Source organism: Anguilla anguilla, chromosome 4 (genome assembly GCF_013347855.1).
Source record: "Anguilla anguilla isolate fAngAng1 chromosome 4, fAngAng1.pri, whole genome shotgun sequence".
In the NCBI taxonomy this organism is placed as follows: domain Eukaryota; kingdom Metazoa; phylum Chordata; class Actinopteri; order Anguilliformes; family Anguillidae; genus Anguilla; species Anguilla anguilla.
In genome coordinates this window covers 32,579,780-32,597,634 of record NC_049204.1, presented here as the reverse complement: position 1 = coordinate 32,597,634, position 17,855 = coordinate 32,579,780, and the positions used below count along the sequence as shown (strand labels likewise).

The 17,855-nt window shown below is 38.8% G+C and overlaps 2 protein-coding genes across 5 annotated transcripts; one reads left to right on the top strand and one right to left on the bottom strand.

The window, feature by feature from the left end:
* Nucleotides 1-1,214: 1,214 nt before the first annotated feature.
* zic1 (zic family member 1 (odd-paired homolog, Drosophila)) lies at nt 1,215-5,489 on the bottom strand. The gene is made up of 3 exons (XM_035414980.1): nt 4,142-5,489; nt 3,461-3,624; nt 1,215-2,863 (listed from the first exon to the last, which is right to left on the bottom strand). The coding sequence occupies exons 1-3, from the start codon at nt 5,103-5,105 to the stop codon at nt 2,666-2,668; spliced, it is 1,326 nt and encodes a 441-aa protein (XP_035270871.1). The 5' UTR covers nt 5,106-5,489; the 3' UTR covers nt 1,215-2,665.
* Nucleotides 5,490-6,803: 1,314 nt separating this feature from the next.
* Nucleotides 6,804-16,279, top strand: zic4 (zic family member 4). 4 transcript variants are annotated; one of them, XM_035414978.1, is made up of 3 exons: nt 6,804-7,289; nt 10,093-12,230; nt 15,003-16,279. In XM_035414978.1, exons 2-3 carry the CDS (start codon nt 11,114-11,116, stop codon nt 15,437-15,439), a joined length of 1,554 nt encoding a protein of 517 aa, XP_035270869.1. In that variant the 5' UTR covers nt 6,804-7,289; nt 10,093-11,113; the 3' UTR covers nt 15,440-16,279. The 4 variants fall into 4 exon arrangements, with proteins under 4 accessions (XP_035270869.1, XP_035270868.1, XP_035270867.1 ...); XM_035414977.1 differs by having other exon boundaries at nt 6,804-9,108; XM_035414976.1 differs by having other exon boundaries at nt 6,804-9,108; nt 10,022-12,230.
* The last annotated feature ends 1,576 nt before the right edge of the window (nt 16,280-17,855 follow it).

Genomic DNA, 17,855 nt, shown 5'->3' with positions numbered 1-17,855 from the left:
ATAATAATAATAATAATAATAATAACCGTGTCGCAGGTCAATTGTAAATACTGTACGATAACACCGTTTTGATATTTCTCCACTGTAAGTAGCAACAATAAATGCAAAGTGCCCTTTAAAACGTGGTTATGCATCAGCTGCTAAAGAAAGGAAACGGGGACAACGAAGAATCAAGAATCAAGCCTGGTTTACTGAAAAGAAAGCGTAATGATCGCATTTAAGGATACCATGCACTTAAAACTACCGGTAACTGGTAGCTAACTGCTAACCCCCCCCCCCCCCCCCCCCCCACCAATCCCACCCAACTCCGAGACACATGAATAACCCGTTCATATTTTCTAGAGTCATATTAAATACTTAAGGAAATAAATAGCGAAATCCTAATCGGTGGCCCTCAGGACTTAAAACAATTTTGAGAGAGAGAGAGAGAGAGAGAGAGAGAGAGATTGTATTTACATCGTTCTCAAAGTATGATTAAAGCAAAACGCTGTAGTCCAAGAAAAACAAAACAAGAAGTAAGCAATTGTTTCTGATACTGGTCAACATTGTTAGATTTCTTGCATCTGTTCTGTAAACACACGTCATAATGTCGTTACTAGTTACACGTGCGAACGCATGCGCTTCCCACAAATCCAAACACTTACACACGAGCGCTGAAATAACACACACACACACACACACAAAATCATATGGGACATCGTAATTTAAATTATTTCTTTAAATGAATTACTGACGCATAAATAGTGATGTTTCGAATGTTAAAATTGCCTCTGTTAAAATTGCGCGCTGACCCAACAGTATTAAAAACAAATTCTGGGAAATTGACAATAAGCACGAGTTACAGTGGATTATTTTACATTCACAAACATTCATGTAAGTGTCTCAAATGGACATAAGTTATACACATATACGCACTTAACACGCACTTAACACACACACGCACACACACACACATAACGGGCTATACTGTGTCAGCACTCGCCTACTAGCAGTGTTAACCAAGCTCATGATCGCTGTCGAGGTCTGTTGATGTGATGTCTGCCTAATGGGGCGGTCAAGCAAGCGGCAACGAGGAACAAAGCTGAACGGTTATTCCAACCGTAGCTAAGTTAGAGGTCTTAGTATTGTTACAAATCTATCAAAACAAAGAACATGAAACGTAATTTGTTTTCAAGAAGCAGGCGTTTATCGGTTACTGAAAAGATGTAATCTAATTTCCATAACCTTCCCATTTTTATTTTTGTTCCTGTGTTACAATGGGTAAGCTAATGAATTTGAGGTCGATTGTGGATACATAAAGGACAGAAATAAAAATCAAATGACCCTAACATTATTCTAGATTTATTGGATTAGACATTTTCCAATAAAATGGCCCCCCACAATTTAGCAAGAGAACCGTACAAACGCAAATGAAATTAAACATATAATGCTTTTGCTGTAGGAGTTCTTGTACAATGCAAAAGTCCCGTGTCTCTCACATTTTGTACCGCCAATCAGTAACTGCCTACCTACGTGTGTCTACGGAAATACTGGCAACAGTGGCCCTAACAAAAATATTACATTTATACAAAATAAGTAATACAATATAACTAACAATAAGTTAAATGTATATATCGACTGTGAAATTCAGAAGAAAAGCAAGGTTCTAACGTGTGAGAGACATATTCAATTATAACCATACAAGTAGGCCTATAATACGGGATTTCTGTAATTCCAGCCATCAAATGTGTATCTTTATGCTTCCCTTAATCCCAAGCAAGCATTTGGTTCACGAATAACTGTTTTTGAGGGGGAAAAAATATTGAATTCATTTCATTTTATTTTGTTTTTAAGTCTTTAATACTGTACGAAAAGTAACCAAACAATTGTGTAAACTAAATTTTACATACGAACGCATTTCTCCATAAATACCGATCATTTCTAACATGTGATACCGGCCCTTTACATGCGGATAAATATGGAAAATTGAGTTATATACATATATTCATTTCTTGCAATTACCAAGGCAATGAACAGATAGTTTAATCTTTTTACCACTTCGTACATAAACAGATTGACACGGAGTTTCAGGCTTTCACTATACGATTTATCGACATGACATTAACAACAATTTACTGTGCTACTTAGACTGGACTTGAGACGAAATGTTTGCACTGTATACAAAAGCACATTAATACTAATAGTCGGTTAGGTCGACGTGTAGACTGTAGTAATACTGAGTAATTCACATTTGGTACACATTAACTATAACACTCTTTTCAATCAAGACTATTCATCGCATTATTCTTTAAAACCATTTCATTTTCCATAAATGTAGGGACCACATTTTCACAAATTCCCTTAAACTGTGATATAACTATTTACAAAATAAAATATTACATATTTAAACTAGTAAATCTTTATGTACAAAACCAGACCGCGCCCCGCAGATAGCATGCAATTCGAGATGTGTGCAGTCTTTAAAAAAAAAAAAAAAAAAAAAAAAAAAAACATTTTAACTTCTCAGTCGGCCATGTACCTCGTCCAAGCATTGCTTTCACTTCGTGGATATACCGTCGTTTACCAAAAAATTTGGCTTCCTTGTTTTTTCGGTCCACAATGATAGGCTGGCTTTTAAGTCTTTGATTTCAAGCAGTCCTATTTCTGCAGTCTTTTTAAAAATATTTTACACGTACCATTCATTAAAATTTGATGACAGGGCGCTGTGACTTGTCGTGTGATGCACTGTTGAAGATGCTGGGGATATGGAGCTGCTGTTCTGGTTTTCTGTAGACGGAGATACGATTGTTGGTGGCGTGGATGACTCGTACCCTGAGCTGGCCGCTGGTGACGGTTGTGATCCTTGTGTTGATGACTCGTGAACCTGGGACACATAGAGAAGCACATTGCTTGGAATGTTTTTTTTATTTTTTACACTTTCTCAAAGTTATGGGATATTCTGCAAAATGCGTTCTTATTTACTGCTATTAAAATCGTCAAAATCACACTCCGAATGCCCGTTCTGATAAACAATGTTTGTTAAAACCAAAGGAAATCGCAAACAAAAACGAATAAACAGCAACTATGAGAAAAGCAACAACTAAAATATTGTGGACACACACTATGGCGCAACATAACTCAATTAATTGTTAAGATAGCGCATAAAAAAATACTCTTCCAGTTTTAACAATTGTAATTTAAGTACTTATAAATCACATGGATTATCTAAACAATAAACAGTTAGATGTCCCAGACGTATTTTGTTATGTTATAGCTACGAATATTAATACATTTCGGAATATTCATTGTACAATTAAAATCTATTTCGTAAACAAAACAGTTTATTACCAGTTTATTGCAAAAACACCATCAAATTAGTGTTGAAATAATAATAATAATAATAATAATAATAATAATAATAATAATAATAATAAACTTAGCCCTCGAATAATTGTTTGACATAAAAAACATAAATTTTTACCTTCATGTGTTTTCGGAGAGAGCTGGGATGGGTATATGATTTGTCGCACATTTTGCAGAGATAGGGTTTGTCAGACGTGTGGACGTGCATGTGTTTCTTACGATCGCTGCTGTTCGCAAACCGTCTGTCGCAGCCATCAAACTCACACTTAAATGGCTTTTCACCTGCCACAAAACAAATTGTGTAGTTCCAGTAAATCTCCAAGAAAATACATAGAAATGTTTTTGGAGCTCTGCAATATCTATTACTTTGTTTTCAACATGGGATCACAAGTGTAGGCTACTCTCTTCAGTTCTGATACTCGGCGATAAAGGTTAGAACATTCACAAAGATGGGAAAACACAGACTTAGCTTGTTCAGCCCTATGTTACAGCCTATAATTTTTTGCTTACTTATAATTCACGATTTTTGCATGTTTGCATGATTTTGCAAGTTTAATTTATGCTATATATTAAATATCGATGAAGCTGAACAGTTATAAAAAACAGTTATATTGGTAAATTAACACGATCAAGTTGCTGAATAAGACTAATGCAGCTTATATACATATTTCATATCTGATATACGGAAACAAATTGTATATTTTACACTTTCTGCGCCAATTATGGAAATTTATGGATTAATAGATTTACCTAGCCTAAAAAATCAAAGGAGACGAACCAATGGCCGCCTAATACTTACCCGTGTGCGTTCTTTTATGGATCTTGAGGTTTTCCGACCGAGCAAATACTTTCCCACAGCCAGGAAACGGGCACGGGAACGGTTTTTCGCCGGTGTGCACTCTGATGTGATTTACAAGTTTGTACTTCGCTTTAAAGGGTTTTCCTTCCCTAGGACACTCTTCCCAAAAACAGATATGATTCGATTGTTCTGGCCCCCCGACATGCTCCACTGTGAGATGTGTAACGAGCTCGTGCATCGTGCTGAAAGTTTTGTTGCAGGACTTTTTCGGGTTTGTCAATTGTTCTGGTTCGATCCATTTGCAGATGAGTTCCTGCTTTATTGGCTGCCTCATATACCGAAAGAAGGCCCCTGCTCCGTGATGTGCAGCCATGTTCATGTTCATGGGGCCATATCCGTGCAACTGGGTCGAAGCGTAATGATCGGACCTGGGGCTGGTTACATGGCCGTACTGCTCGGCTCTACCGTACATGTCCCCAGAAAAGCCCAGACGCATCTGACTGTTTACAACATTGGAAGACGCGTGAGTGGCCGCTTGCTCGTGAAGTCCCGGAAAAAGCAGGTGCCCAGCTGCATCCGAGTGTCCATGTGGCCCTGCAAAACTTCCCGCTGCGGAGGCGAAGAGACTGTGCTGTGCGCTCGTAGCGTCCCCGAAACCCCGATTTCGAAACAGAAAGTCCCGAGTGGAATTGAAAGCCGCGGTGGAATAGGAGCTGACATGGGTGGGGTGGTGATGGTGTCCCAGGGCAGCGGCATAGCCTGGCGCTTGAGAGGAAAACGCCGTTTGTCCAGAGCCCAGGTCGTGGGTGCTGTGGTTGATTTTAAAAGCGCCCATCCCATCAGCAAAGGGATTTATCCCCAAAGCCACTTCTCTGTCTGTGACTTCTCCGGTTGAGTGATGTCTGGAGGAGCCGAACGTAGTCACTCCTATGGTAGGATACTGGGATCCTGCATCCAAGAGCATCTTCAGTCTGTAACTGAAACTACTGCGAGGAAAATCAAAAAGCACGCGCAAATATTCTGAACACTGCTTTTGCTTGGAGGATTTTTGTGTGAGTTTACTCAGTGCGAGTTTGACAAACTCTGATCATGGATTTCTATTTATTTTTAGCGGAAAGGAATTTTCTCCACTCCCTCTCCTCGACTGCAAACGCAAATCATGTACAATATTGTCTTTTGCGGTTTATCTTCCTGTGGCGAAACTTTCACCTCCTCAGCCAGGCGGTGAGCTCCAGACTGATAGTCGCAATCATTCCTGCAGATAAATGAATTGAAAAGACAACACCGTCCACCCCTGATGAATGGGAAAATAGAAGAAGTGTCACGTGAGCCCCTTGCTGGGTGCTCATTCGAGAATGCCTTCTCCCCCTACTTACACACACATACCAAATAACAGCTCGCAGTTCGCCAGCCCTAGTCCTATTGGCCAGTTCACATCATCAGGCCCAGGTATTGTAAGGTTGCTGACTGAGACTTTGGTTTGCATGCTGAACAGCAGAAAAGTCAAGAAATGTGCATCCGTAATACATAAAGTATATTTTAAACAACGCTTTGAAAACATAACATACGTACACACAGTATCCATCCAGTCAATATTTCTTCGCTTTTAAATAAAGAATAACATTCCGATGTCGTAGTCTACAATGAAAGTTCACAAGACTATTTTCGACTAAAAAGTAAGTAAATAACTTTCCGAAACGTTTGCTATACTTCTTGATGCATAACAGCATACCATACAGTGCTATAAATGGCCAAATATACTACATTTCCCCACCCACACAAAAAAAATTGTATAGTAATAATTTGATATATTTTCAACGTGGCTTTCTCTGACATGATACATTATCACAGCCAAAAGAATGTTTGAGTGTAAACTTGTCATTGTTATTCCTTTGCATTCCTGTTGGGGCTGCTTTCTCAAAGGGAATGCTGCTTCATGTAAAGTGCTAATCGAGCAATAGACACAGAAGAAGGGAAATAGGAAATCGGTAGCTTTTAACGGATTTATCAGTATACAATACTCAGGTCTATAATGTGGCAATATCTTAATCAACAAGTTATCAACGTCGCACTTTGAGCTCCTGCAAATGATGGGTTAATTTCATGGTAGAAATGTCAATAAACGGCCATAACACGCAGGGCCAGCCTTGAAATGGTGCGGTAATTCACACACAAGGTACTGACCTAATCTGATGTTGCCTAAATATGTTTTTGCTACAAATAAAACTCGAATGCTGCGTATTTTAATGAGTCCCATGCACAAACCAGAATTGATTCATGTGTTACATACATATCACGTGAAAAATCACAGGTCACACCAAGAAGAAGACGTAGCCTATTGCGACGTGCGCAATAGCATAGGTGAAGCAAGTAATTTAATATGCGTTTGTCAACATTTACACTGTGCGGTAGCAATTAAGTCGCAGCGCAGTCTTTATAGCTATACATACATTATGTTATTATTATTTGAGTTTCCCTGTTTTGCACAGACGTGTGTTTGTGCAAACGTGTGTTTAAACTAGAATTTAGAATGCCATATCATACTGAGATGCACAGGGAACCTAATAACTAAACTTTAAATAAATAAAAATTCTAATTTGCCTAAATTTGGGGGGGGGGGGGGGGGGGGGGGGTATGTTCAGTCGATGTACTTCGAATGTAAATGGGCTACGTGCTTTTGTGAATGAAATGTTTAGCTCCGCATTTATTTCCCCCCCACCTTCCATGGGCATTCATTAAATATTTTCTACATCTGCCCTTAAGGGTTATTTTGCTCAGAGGGCTGTGGGGAACGTGGACATAGTTTGAGGTTGTGGTTCGTACTTTAGTTATATTTGGGGGAGAGTTATAATGCACCGCAATTGGAAGTATAAAAAAGTTGTGGGTTGTATAAGTTATCAAGTGAGATTTGCGGCGCTCTCTGCAGGAAACACAGTCTGCTTGAGTTCAAAGCCACATGCACCAATGTGCCGTAGAAGCCATTAAAATATCATCCTGGCTGGTCGTTCCCGCTTCTAACATTCCTAAACTCATTCCAGAAAGACCAAAAAGAAGAGACGCGGGACTGACGTCTTCCTTGTTTTGCATAGATTTAACGCAACTTTAAGGCGTTTAAAATCTGGAGGACCTCTTCAACAGGTGGATACCGGTAAGGCAGGCGCGCGTGCAGAAGAGAATGCAGAACTTGTGACCTCTATTTTAGGTTGGTTTAACAAAAAAAGACGCTACAAGACAGGCTGGGTTCATCCACAGACGCTGCGTATTTGTATTTGTAATGGAATAAGGACATGGCTTTGTTAACTTAGATCTACGATACATTTAGATGCAGGGGTAACAGACAATTCGCCTGTGCGAAATAACGGGCTACAACATCGGTTCTTTGTATGCTATTTTCTCAGTTACGGCATCAATTACTCATAGAGTATGTATGCTGTGATCCTTCGTTAATTCACAGTGCATTGTTTCATGTAACGTTTTAAACTGGAATTTCAGTCCAGCACTTGCGGCCGCAAAATACATTTTGTTTTCCTGTAATTTCTATTATTTATTTATTTATTTATTTATACTGTTAATCATATATGACATATAATACCTCAGGATGGAATTACAATGCCTTCATTAATACTTTAATTGCAACTACTTTAATATTTAATATTTTGAACTATATTGCATAAAATCATTGTCTTTTCTTTAAAAAGGGCACCCTACTTTTAACCAATAGATATTCAGAGTGGAAGTAAATTTCGCTTTGTATTCCACAGATGCCTTCGCAGAGTACATATGCGACCCGACTCACGTTGTATAGGCTACAACTGTTATTTTATAAACATCTTTAGGATGTCATAATTCAGAAGATGTTTGCTTACTCATGACATGTTTGATATGGTGTTGTCAACGAGGGCCTTTGACAGGTCAATTACGCCAAAAATCCTCAAGAGAACCAAATTCACATCATTGCCTTACTTCCTTTCCACCATGGGGGATTTGAGCCGAATTAACCATTGGATTTCTCCAGACACTCTTTATTATCATGTGTTCGCGGTCTACAGTAAGACGTCGTGTGTTTAGACTTGCACTTCAAACATTAATTGTGTAAAACGAATCGTACATCTTATTTGTTCATAGAGCGTGGATAAAAACATCAATTTTTTTCATATCACTCATTAAAGAGAAAATAAATGGGATCAGTTATACTACGCGTTGTAGGCTACATAAATATATCCTCTCATCTCTAATTCGTATATATCCTTTGTCTCAGCTGGTGCTACCAAGAATAAAACATTCAGCATTAACCACTAAATATTTAGTCATTGGTAAAAAGGTGCGGCTCTACACGAATTAGCTGTCTGACCTAACCTGTAGAGCACGGATTTAGGAAACTTGTACGGTTTGTTTTTTCATGATTGACACCCACCGTTAAAAAAAATAATTTAAAAAGTAACAAAATCTGAAAAACAAGACCCGTTCAAATGCGTGTGATTAACCTGCCACTCAAAACAGGGGACATGCGAGGAGTCCAATAAAATGTGAAAATTGCATAATTAAATATTTCCCTCTCTAATGTATCCAGCTGACTTGGAAAAAAGGGCGTACGCCATTGATATAAGCGAACGGTCATACTGAATCAAGTAGCTATAGAAGTGAACAAGCTGAATATTATAATTGAAGACCGTGTTAGACTGCGTGGCATTGACCTGCAGGTAGTAAAATATTGGCGTGACATTCTTTCAAAGGGGATTGTGGTTTTCCTGCCTTAGCACCACGCATTGTTCTTGGAGACCAACAAATCAGCGATTGACTACTATGGGCACTCGTATAATCCGTCCAGTGCTTTCGCAGATTTTATATGATATGTGACACGTATCTAAGAGCAACTATTTGACCTTTTGGGGTCAGTTAACATAGTGAGTCTTATTAGTCTCTCTGTGATATCATCAGAATACAACATCCACGGATTTACAATGACGGTAAGGTTATTTTTCATATACAGTAGTCTAACAAATTGCATTAAAATATATATGCATAATATTAGAGTGCATGTCGTAATGTTAGCTTAATGCATACAAATACATTTACAGACTTAGTAAATGTAATATTATGGTAACGCTAGTAAGTATCAAGCACTAAACATGAATGAGAGGGGTAAAATGTCACTGTTATCGTGAGCGTGCGTGGGAGTTTATTTACACTTTCGTTTATTGTGAAGCGTTTTTCATTCAGAATAAGTTCATTCAGGTGGACAAAACTTTTTAGGCCCATGTAAACCACATCAGAAGAATACCTACTGCATCGCTCCTTTGCTCTTCAATGCAGCTCAAGTAACAAACCGAATGATTTTGTAAATATGACTACGACATGTCATGTTCGTAAACGGCAATATGCTACTGTTTAAATGCAATAGATTTAACATTGAGGCCTGACAGGTGACTAGCAAAAAAAATTATAAAATAAAAAACTATTTTAACGGCACGTTTGTTTACAGTAAAAGGTAATAAATAAATAAATACATTACTTTTTCAGGGTTTCAGTTTTTATAATCTGTTTTCATTTGGCAATTTAAATGCCGGCTTGCACTTTTGACATTGTTCCAACTCGCAAACATTCAGAATCAGAGCATCACACTGTAATGCCACAATCATATTTTTGGCCAACTTATTTGGAGGGAAAACATGGGCTTTCTAGCCATGTTAGAAAGAATTTCTGACTGAAAAATGATTTTCCAAGGCTTAACTTCAACAAGACATTGGCCTGATGCTAATACAACTAGACCGAAAGCGTGTCGGTGAACAATCTACTTTCAAATAATTAAAATATTATCTCTCTCTCTCTCTCTCTCTCTCTCTCTCTCTCTCTTTCTCATCTGTATGCCGCGTAACCTAGGCCTGTTGTATCGTTTTCGTCCGTATTTTACTTCGCGTCTTCTTCTTCTTGCTCTTCTTATTCTCTATTAGGTGCCTCCTCCTGTGCTCTTCATCTGTTCCGACTCTGGGCCAGAATCTGACAGCTACGTGAACAATATTACTTCGGATCATAACAACAGGTCCCTTACCATTACTTCTGTTTCTGGGACACTGGCCGACGTTTCATCTATTCACAAATGTAGAGAAACGGATCCCATGGCAAAGTAAAAGAGGGGTGGGCAGCTGAAGGAAAAGGGGCTTGGGGGTGTTTTCGGAATAAGCGCAGAACTTCCAGAAATCACCAATTACTGTATCCGTTTCTCATGTGAATATGCAGAATCTCGCACCTTGCCACATTTCTACTCAAACCTACCCACGACTGTCTTACAATATTTTTCAATTGTTCAGCGTTGTTGAAATTGTTTTAGAGAGTCACATACAATTAGTAATATTTAATTGTGCCTTACAATGTTTAAGACAACTCATTTGTGCGCTTTTTAATTTCGTCTTCTAATGCAGACGAGAATTGTCGATGTTAAATAAACTCTGATAGAGTACATTTTCTTGAAAAATTTTGATCTCTGAGAGAAAACGTTACTGATCATGCCCCATTATTGGTAAACAAAAAAGAAAAAAAAAGTAAAAGTTAAAAATTATATATATATATAAAGTTTAGGGGGGTTACTGCATTATTGTATTCTCAGTGTTATAAATAAATATACTTTCTCCCTCTTTGTATTGTCTCAGGTCAGCGCAGGCGCTCTGGTTTCTTGGTGTAGCTAAAGCATTTTTCTTTATTGGAAACTGTCACAAGTGACGTCAATCATTGAGCTCCGACCAATTAGAATGCTCCATCATTGTTTAGCTCCGCGGGCTGCAGCGCCTACCATGAATCTCTATTCAGTATATCAAAGCGTCCTGCTGCTGCCTCTCAACCGAATGGGATTCCATGTAGGCACTGAGATAGGCTGTGAACTTTAGAAAGTTTTTTTTTTTTTCATTGCTATTAAAATATATTTGTCATCATCATTATTATTTTGCCTGCTGTCAAGTTATTCCAAAATTAGGAGTAATGAGCGTGGATACTTTGGGAAACTTTATGATGGACACCGCGTTTTCCAAACGGAGCACGGCGCTGAGATTAGTTGACTTGGCAGGGGCTCACCACCACCATCATCACCACCATACCCCTCAGAGCGTGACAGGCATCCCGGGGTTCAGCAGCCATCCACATTCAATGGCTCACACGCACCCTGGGGAGATTACTGCAGAACCCCGCCTGGGGCCGAGTCCATTCGGGCCAGAACACATGGGGCACTCCGCGGCCCTCAAAATCAGCCCAGCCCATCATTATCCTCACCACCATCAGCACCACAATCATCATATGGCAGGCCACAGTGAAGTGGTCTCCAGTCAAACGAGAGCTTTTGGGCCGCTCCAGCCTGCGACAGTCCCATACTCTATGTCTCATACGGCCCAGGCATTGTCGCCAGGTAGGGATTTCCTCATTCGAAGAGATCTGACAGTTCAAGGCATGCCAGGGCTGACCGAGCAAACTCCTGCTACAGCTTCTCATCACGGAATGTTTGTTTCGACAACAGGTAGCTATCCTGGATACTATGGTCATCATCCGAACGGTGGAAGCCATACCCTCTTCCCTGGACTCCATCACGAACCGCCAGCGAACGGAGCTCCAGGTGGCCAAGAACTGAATGGACAAATAAGGTTAGGAATACCAGGAGAAATGTATGTTCGGTCTGATCACTTGAGTCAAGTGACTGGCTCTCCGTTGCACGGCTACGGCGGAATGAATCTTAACATGAATCTCAGCGCCCACGGACCCGGGGCTTTTTTTCGGTACATGAGGCAACCGATAAAGCAAGAGCTTATTTGCAAGTGGCTGGAGCCAGAGCACGCGGCGAAAAAACTTTGCTCTAAAACTTACAGCACTATGCACGAACTTGTTACACATGTTACAGTCGAGCATGTTGGTGGACCTGAGCAAGCAAATCATATCTGCTTTTGGGAAGAATGTCCGCGAGAAGGAAAACCTTTTAAAGCGAAGTACAAACTTGTAAATCACATCAGAGTACACACCGGCGAAAAACCCTTCCCCTGCCCGTTTCCCGGCTGTGGGAAAGTATTCGCAAGATCTGAAAACCTCAAGATCCACAAAAGGACCCATACAGGTCAGTGATTTCATGCGCGTTCTTCCTCCAGTATTTTAACTGTTGCTATACTTCATACTCTCTTTCTATTTTTCTCTCTCTCCCTCTCTCACACACGCAGAGAGAGAGGGAGAGAGAAAGAGAGAGAGAGAGAGAGAGAGAGAGAGAGAACGCGCTTGCGTGTGTGCGCTTGTAGAACAAGCAAACGAATTTGCGACCCCAAGGCTTGCAGAGTGCTTGTTCGTTTTTCCACGCATCTAGTAAAAGAAAATCAGACACGGTCTTACAACAAGAAAATCAAACATACCTAGGATAATGGTGCATAAAAATATATTTTTCGGTTGTTGCCACCCCTATGTTTCCTCTTGCCAATCATTTCTATTAGATCTATTTCTATTTTTATTTTTTAAATCGCATTAACTAAATATCTTAATTTTCTAAAATTCACTTACAATCAACTAATTTACCTTCCTCTTTGTTTCATGAAAACAGCCAGTAATAATAGACTAGCTTCGGTAAGGTTTACTTTCGGTTGAGAATAGAAGAAAAACGTTTCATGCTGCAACTTACAATGTTACAACGCTGTTTTCTATTTTATTAGTCTATTTTATTGGTCTGAACGATTCCAGTGATTTGCTAGGATTCTTCACCCACTTGAAGCTTGTTTTTGAGGGTCAGATCGTGTCAATGTTTGACTAACTGCAAAAGTGGACATGCAGAAAGAGTTGGTTAAACGGTCTGTAGATAACAGGTACTACATTTAAACACAGAGGCAACGTCTCCATGTAAATGTGAAGCTGTAGTTGTAACAGTGGGTTAGTCCTCGTTTTTGTAGATTATTGTTGTAATTATAAAATAATAATTATTGAAAACGTGTGAAGTGTGCATTAAATATATTCACAAAATAAAACCTGCATCTATAGTATATTATCATCACATGATAACACAAGTTATCCTGAGACCGTTATGCCAACTGTAACTTTAATGAATGAACACTAAGTACAATCATATTACTAAGTTTTATATAAAATTACCTTTTCAAGCAACAAGTCGAAACAGATTTCGATCAAAATATGTTGTATATTTACCTGCTTGTCTGTTGCATAACCAGTGGCCACATCATTTTTTATTTTATTTTTTATTTTTTTTAATGCAGGTAATGTCATACACAACAGTAATGAATGGAAATAGATAGCCAATGCTATGCTTATTTCACAAAAAAAAATCACAATCGGCTGATTCACCGACACAAGGGGTTCAACTTCAATTCGATTTCGCATCGGTATTGTATTTGTAGAAGAAACATTGTCACTTTCTGAAATATAATCAGATATTCTCATAGATCCTCTCATTTGACAATTTTTTTTTTTGTCAAATGCTTTTTCGTCTCATTTGAAAGATAAGTGATATATTTGAAAGTACTTGTATTAATGTAAAGCTGAAGGTAGTGTTTAGATGCGGTCATAAAGGAACATCGTAACACTCTCTCTCTTTCTCTCTCTCTCTCTCTCTCACCATCGCTCCCCCCTCTCCTTATCTCTCTCTTTCAATTCAATATGCTTTAGCGGCATGAAATGCATACCGCAAATATTGTCAAAGCATGATATATATATTTTAAAAAGGAAATCAAAAGGAAATATAAGAAAAAATGATATGGTAACTAATTAAAGCACTTATCTAACTTTAATTATACCAGTTACAATTTGAACAGGTAACAGACTGTACACAGTTTATCTGTACGGTGGTTAAATTCTTGCTGGGTGGTTACTCGCTGTCCCTCAGGTTGTGACAGGCTCTCTCTCTCTCTCTCTCTCTCTCTCTCTCTCTCTCTCTCTCTCTCTCTCTCTCTCTCTCTCTCTCTCTCTCTCTCTCTCTCTCTCTCTCTCTCTCTCTCTCTCTCTCTCTCTCTCTCTCGCTTTGTGAAAGAGTATTTGCAGTTTTTTTCCTTGCCCCGGTGTGTTTAAAAAACCCCCGTGAATTAGAAACCTGACCGATTTTGCACCATGTTATCACACTCAAGACGCTGCGCAAGCTTTGCGTTTATGGGTAGGATCTCCCAGGGGTCTCCTACTTACTGCTCGCATGTAGTACACTAATATCGTTGATTGGCTGTCTCAGCCCTACAGCTGAAGGTCAAATTGTTCCTCGGCGTGCAGCAGTAATTAGACAGCAGCTACTGACTGCTTTTATAAGCGCTTGGCACATGCTTGTCTTCAGGTGGATTACGATTAATTTCAGTAATGCAATCAACACATTGTGCAGTGAATACCACTCATTCAAATTTAGTTTTGAGGGAGAGTCACCAGTGTGGCTTGTCAAATTTGATGCTTGACATGTTCAACAGCAAATTTTGTGGCTAGGATAATGCATTTAAAAAATGCAGTTGGCCTATTAGATATCTGAACGTGTACGAGCTCCACAGAAAAGTGAAAAAAAAAATATAGCTACACGTATAAAGACAACCCACTACATGTGCAGACCTGTAGGCTACTACACACTATGACCAACATGTGGATAACCACCCTAATGGGGGTAAGTGATAATAACCGGCTAGTAAGCATGCATGGTAGTAGGCTATATTTAATAACTGCGTTGGCTGTTTCCCACCAAAGGAAGGCCGCCAAATAAAATCACCTTTAGCCATTGGCTAAAACATGAACTTACGTCTTATATCCATGTTTCAAATATTTGGTTAAAGAAAACTCAAAGCTTAAAATGTAGTGTATGTACAAGAATGACTTTTAAATCACTTAACCTTTTAATCACATAGCCTATCTTTTTCTCTTATTTTAGGTGAAAAACCTTTCAAATGCGAGTTTGATGGATGCGATAGACGTTTCGCTAACAGCAGCGATCGAAAAAAGCACTCCCACGTGCACACCAGCGATAAGCCTTACAACTGCAAAGTGAGGGGTTGTGACAAATCCTACACTCACCCGAGCTCCCTGAGAAAACACATGAAGGTGCATTGCAAGTCTCCACCTCCGAGCTCGGGCTACGAATCTTCGACCCCATCTCTCGTGTCTCCTTCTTCGGACTTGGGTCGAGACCCAACTTCCTCTGGCCACTCCGAATCCCTGCACTCATCGCAAGCTGCAAATTTAAGTGAGTGGTACGTTTGTCACAGTTCGGGAGCGAGTGGGACTCAGACCCCTCCAAGTAGCTCGTCTTCACCTGACCCCGCGGACGGGCCGTCCGACAGAGAAACTGAGTCAAGGGACGCATTCTAAGTAGCACGTGACCCAGAACAGTTTTTGTCCACATACCGAGGATGTATAGACGTAAAAAAAAACAAAAAAAAACTATTGGCCACCTTTCCGTAATGCACTGGGGCACGTACACATAATGAAAGTATATATATATATATATATATATATATATATATATATATATATATATATATATAGCGGATATTGCTGCGATATCTTGTATTGCTTTATCATGCGCATGATGCTGTTTTTTATGTAAATGTATTTCAGTCTCAGTATTTCTTTAATTTATTTTTTAAATCTAACAGGAATTTTTTGTATTTTTTAACCAAAGTGTTTCAATGGACGATTATGTACAATTGTAAATGGTGATGTTTTCATGTATTGTGTTAACTGAAATTTTGTAAACTGAAGTCACTGGGGAAAATATTTTGTATTGTTTACTACTGGTTTGTAAAAAATATTAATTTAAGCATTTCGTACAGAATATAATTGTACATGTGTGCATTCAGTAAGCCCACAATTCCAGTAGCATTCTTGCAGCATTTGATATTACCTATATTGCTTTCATTATGATTACTGCAATTTTTGATAAATGTGAGCAATTTTGTGTTTTTGTTAAGAATAACATTTTTACGAAAATTTTAATTAAAATTATTCCAGAACTATCGGTATATGTACCAAACAACCTTGTACTTTTGTTAGTATTTTGAATAAATCGTAGTCTAAATGATTGTATTGTCAAAACGCATAAGATTTGTTGCCAAATTGTCGTGGAAAATGTACAAGTAAAATATATACAAACGGTACGTTTGCAATGCTTGCAAATGCAGCTCAATAAATAATTTCCTTAACGATTCATTTATTGAATAATCATTGACCTACCATGCTTGGTCGTATAAATATTACCCGCGCTGTTGTTTGGGTTACAAGTCAGAAAAAAGTACCTACGCCAAGGACTTTTGCCCCAATTTGGTCAGGTTTTAGGGTATGTGAAATTTATTTTATCACTGAGAAGTCGTGATTACTGTAAAGCGATGTGATTAAGAAACGTATTTTCTCCTGTTACATGGGCTTTATGTAATAGCCTCATTTGACCCCACTTTCGGGGTGAACTCAAGTGTGATATACAACTACCTGAAAGGATATTACTGCGCCATATTTGCTTGACGTCATTGTCTCTTTCAACTTTCATTCTGAACGTCTCTATTATACAGACTGATAATTATGCTAACATTAACGTTTAGCATGCATTCGTAAACGTAGACATGTATAGCCTATATAATACACAGAAAATTCGTCAGTGTTAAATCAGCCCAGAGAATGTTGCATACGTTTACACAGTAGGCCTATGTTTTATCTATTTTGTATTTTGGACTTGTATTTTGGACTATACAGTCTTTTAATTACCCCTGTGTAAAACATACACACACACACACGGACACACCCACCCACACACGTACGCACGCACGCACACACACACAAACACACATCCCTTCTTATAATGGCATGAACTATAAAACTTAATTGAAACTTGAGCGTGAAATATTTTTACACTTTAATGGTTAGACTTTTCCAAAATACGATTTTTCTCTTCATAGAACTCTCCACTTTATCCTAACAATATCAAGGTAGCAATAGACGAAGGATTTAATGTCCTCTAAAAGACTTCAAAGTTTCTTGTATACAAAGAACCATTTCTTCACAACAGCGAATCGTCATGGTGAGTTAGGAATTCAATGTCAAGAGACGAGTCAAATTCAGATAATATGGGGCTGCGTTTGAAAAGAGCAAAGCCAACCGAAATAGCGCGTCTGCAGGGAGCAAAGCCTACCCAAAAGGAATCTACTTGCTGCCCGTGTGGTAAATCCAGAAAATGGTTTCTTTCAGTTTTTTCTACTTTTTTGCAAATAACAACCCGAAGCTGCTGTAACTTTCTATATTTTGCAGAGATCACCACCGGTATTTAGAGTTGATCACAACTTTGTGAGCCACATACATGTTTAATTTTTTTATTTTTCTCAGTAAATAAAGATGGAGTCTAGCTGAATTCAGCGTTTTCAAAAAGAGAGGGTTAAGAACTATGGCTATGTAGGCTATTTGACGTTTCGTCGCCTGCTTGTATCCAGCTCACTAGAACTCAACTACATAAATAGTGTGAGCATAGGTATGAAAAGACTGTGGTGACTAAGCACAGATATTACTGTAGCAACTAGCCTTTGCGCGTGCGCATCAAAGATTAAAAAAAAAAAAAAAAAAAATCAGACCTGTGTCCTGTGTCCATCGATGTAGGCTGTTTGTATAGCCTATGTCGCAGTATGGTACACATATAACGTGTAGGCTTAAGAAATATGTATTTTCTTTTTTGCAACAAACGCACTGAAATAGCTTACATTTCCTTTGCGACATACTCCATGGATAGTGCTATTTGGGGAGA

Coding starts and splice junctions, on each gene's coding strand:
- zic4 (XM_035414978.1), top strand. CDS start 11,114: ATGAGCGTGGATACTTTGGGAAACTTTATGATGGACACCGCGTTTTCC. Junction 12,231..15,002: donor CCACAAAAGGACCCATACAG/GTCAGTGATTTC, acceptor CTCTTATTTTAG/GTGAAAAACCTTTCAAATGC.
- zic1 (XM_035414980.1), bottom strand. CDS start 5,105: ATGCTCTTGGATGCAGGATCCCAGTATCCTACCATAGGAGTGACTACG. Junction 3,625..4,141: donor CCATAAAAGAACGCACACGG/GTAAGTATTAGG, acceptor GTTTTGTGGCAG/GTGAAAAGCCATTTAAGTGT. Junction 2,864..3,460: donor CTCTCCGAAAACACATGAAG/GTAAAAATTTAT, acceptor TATGTGTCCCAG/GTTCACGAGTCATCAACACA.